Raw genomic sequence first — 3,438 nt, 5'->3', positions numbered from 1 at the left:
CACCGTCTCTCTTGTGAAACATTTGGTAGCCCTTGAGGTCTAAAAACTCCAACAGAAGCAAGACCAAAGAGACAAATCTTCCTACTGTCGCAATACTATATTGCAAGTAGCACAGGAAACCATAGGCTGGCGCCTTCCATAAGCCAGGACTCATTGTAATTGAAAACCAAGCCCTTCAGGCAACTCACACACACATTTTCACCTCACCTCAAACTCTCTCTCTCTCTCTACTTGGATCATTCATAAATGGCATCCTCACCCTCACCCTCATCATCTCCCACAAACCATCACCCTCTAAGACAATGATGACTAGAAGACGGACAGATCAGCGGCAGCTCCCTGATGACAACTCTCCCAAGATTCAAAGACCAAGACTTCACTCTCCCAAAGCCCTAGATGACACCCCCCCTCAGACAAATAAACAACCTCTCCTACCATTCCCCACCATGGACAGCTCTGATGACTATGATACACATGGAAACGATGACAATGACTACCAGGTAGCTGGCAACCGAAAAAAAATGAAAAAAAATTAAGGAAAATGAGAAAGACACCTAACACCTCTCACACACAACCCCTCCTGCAACATCACAAGACAACATTCAAATCGACACACAATCTCTAAAAGAATTTCCCCACTACACATTCAAGGTAATCCTCACTCCCAATCAGACGACGTATACGGCGGTTAAAGATCTTGAACACAAACACCCCAACATACAAATAACAGCCAAACCCAACAAGCGAGGACAGTTTATTATCACACCCAGAAACCAAGAATCAGCAGAAATACTCAAAAGCAACCAAAATTTCCAGTACTTAGACCCCACACAGAAAACTGAAAAAGGTATCATACTTGGATACCCAACATCCCTTCCAGTCGACCCCATCAAGAAGCTCCCAGGAGTAGTACACGCGGAAAGATGCCTAAACAAGGCAAAAGAACCTTCTAAGAAAGTCCTTGTCACTTTCCAAGGCAAAAGGCCCCCTTTCGTAGACATCCCGACATGGGGGAAATACCACACCGAGGTTTTCACCCACGCCTGAACCCTTAAGATGCTTTAAGTGCCAACGATTTGGCCATCACCAGCAGGAGTGCACAGCTAAGCCTATATGCGGTGTTTGTTCAGTGGGAAACACCCAACAATGACTGCATCGACAAGCACAAAAAGAAGGAGGCAACAACAGCCAGATTGCCCTAACTGCCACAAGGGACACCATGCATGGTACAAGGGCTGCATGGAAAGACTGAAAAGAATATGGAATATGAAAGGATCTCCTCCCAACCCCCCCCACAGAACAACAAACAAAAACTCACACAATACACATCACACTCACAACCACCTACCACACAGCAAGAAACCCCAAAGAGATCTCGCCAAACAATGGCAGCACCCAATCCAACAACAACACACACACAAACCAACACAATCACACAGACCCCAACACTACCAGCAAACACATAAAACAGGACCACAATCACAAAAAACCCAACACCACCAGCCACCTACACAGACACAGAAACAGCAAGCAACCCCAACGAAGCCCCACGAAAACCGCGACCCCAGACTCACAGAAGGCACACTGTACACACAGAGAAACACGCAGGTCCCAAATGCCAGACCCACTTCCTTCCTACCCTACTCCACACCAAAACAGCCACTGCTCCCCACCCCAGCCACTCCTCCCAACATGCCCTCTTCCTCCCACCCCGTTCATGAGAGTAACACCCAGTACCGGTAGTCAGGTTAGTGCCCAAGAGCCCCCCACCAACAAACAAACATAGCTACAACCTCACACGTGAAGAACTCAGGAGGGAAATAGCAGCGGTAGTATCGCAAGTTCTTCACCACTTACTCCCAGAGCAAACACTTTACTGCAGAGCTCAGGAAAACACTGGTATCATTGATAAACTAAAATGGAGCAGAACAATCAAAACCCAAACAACACCCCAAATGACGAAAACAGCACACACTCAACCCTAAAAATCCTTCAATGGAACATAAACAGTGCCAACACCAAATACGCCACACTGCAATCACAGGTGCTCGTAGAAAAACATGACGTTGTCCTCCTACAGGAAACTCTTGTTAGAGAAACCAACAAATTCTCTTTTCAGGGATACACAGTATACAAAACCCCACACACAAATGAAAACAAGAGGTTTATCACCCTGGTGAAAGCAACAATTCCATCAGAAAAAATAAGAAACATAGACTGTGGGCAAGGCATTGAAACGCTAAGCATCCAGAAATAAGGCTAGAAATACCTCATAGTCATTCACAACATATACAAAGGCCATGACAAAATCCTTGAAGGAGAAAACCTCTTCAGTGCTGCCTCCAGAGAAAACACATTCTTTGCAGGAGACTTCATGCGCATCATCCATGCCTACGATCCCAACAACATACAAATGCAGCAGCAGACACATACATCTGCTCCTGGAAGAATTTCCTGAAGTGGCACTGCTAAATGACACAAACGAAGCTACTCACCTCCGAGGAGGTAGACTGGACCTGAGCTTCGTTATCCCAAAACCTGGAAGAAGAATGTGCATGGAAAGTGCACCCAATACTAACCAGCGACCACTTTGCAACTGAAAACCAGCATAAAAATAACAAAAATTCCCCATCCACCACCCACCCCCGCCAGCAGGATGGAGACCGGACCTGGCAAACTGGCCACTTTTGAAAACCGAATGACTGAGTGGGCAACACAGTACCTCAAACTCCGGCCCAAAACATAAACACACTTCAAGAGGACTTTGTGAGTAGCCTGCATAATGCAGCAAAAATCATCTCCATGCCTAAGAAAACTTTTACCACTAACCAAACCCCCAGGACAGCTGGTACTACAACACAAGAATAAAGGAAAATGAACTCAAGAGTTAATAGGACAAGAAAACTCTTCAGACGCAATCCCACTGATGAGATGCATGCTCTCCTAAGAGAATTATAAACCATGCAACACAACTGCAAAGAGTGAAGCAAGAAACCTGCTTAAATGGTGCTCACAGACCACCCGACTTACTCCCATTGCAAAAATGTTCAAATGGTCACAAAATATCAGGAAAATCCAAGATAACACAACCACACCATCCTGACCCTCAAGCTGAAGCAAACAGACTTGCACAGCATTTTGCCGCCAGGACCAAATCGGCACACGGCACTACCACAAACCACAAGAGAAAGGCAAGTGGCACTAGACCCAGGGAGATGGAAGAGTCATTAACACGGCCTGCAACATCCCTGATGATACAGACACTCCATTCACACTAAAGGAACTGGGCAAAAGCCCTTCAAAGGGAACAGACACAGCCCCTGGAGCAGACATGATCACACTAGCATGCTGAAGAACATGGGAACGGCAGCCAAAACAGTCATCTCCATATAATCAATAGAACATACACAGAACGCAGTAGACCCACACAATGGAACC

At 46.0% G+C, this 3,438-nt stretch overlaps 1 protein-coding gene across 1 annotated transcript; it reads left to right on the top strand.

Annotated features, from left to right (window-relative positions):
• Window positions 1-1,146: 1,146 nt before the first annotated feature.
• LOC135225359 (G-box-binding factor-like) lies at window positions 1,147-1,743 on the top strand. The gene has a single exon (XM_064264691.1). It carries the CDS (start codon window positions 1,147-1,149, stop codon window positions 1,741-1,743), a length of 597 nt encoding a protein of 198 aa, XP_064120761.1.
• The last annotated feature ends 1,695 nt before the right edge of the window (window positions 1,744-3,438 follow it).

This window comes from Macrobrachium nipponense, chromosome 13, assembly GCF_015104395.2.
Source record: "Macrobrachium nipponense isolate FS-2020 chromosome 13, ASM1510439v2, whole genome shotgun sequence".
Lineage (NCBI taxonomy): Eukaryota > Metazoa > Arthropoda > Malacostraca > Decapoda > Palaemonidae > Macrobrachium > Macrobrachium nipponense.
The sequence above is the reverse complement of the archived record's forward strand: the minus strand, read 5'-3'. Positions and strand labels throughout refer to the sequence as shown.

Bases quoted from the DNA above. Each gene is read 5' to 3' on its own strand.
- LOC135225359 (XM_064264691.1), top strand. From the start codon at position 1,147: ATGACTGCATCGACAAGCACAAAAAGAAGGAGGCAACAACAGCCAGAT.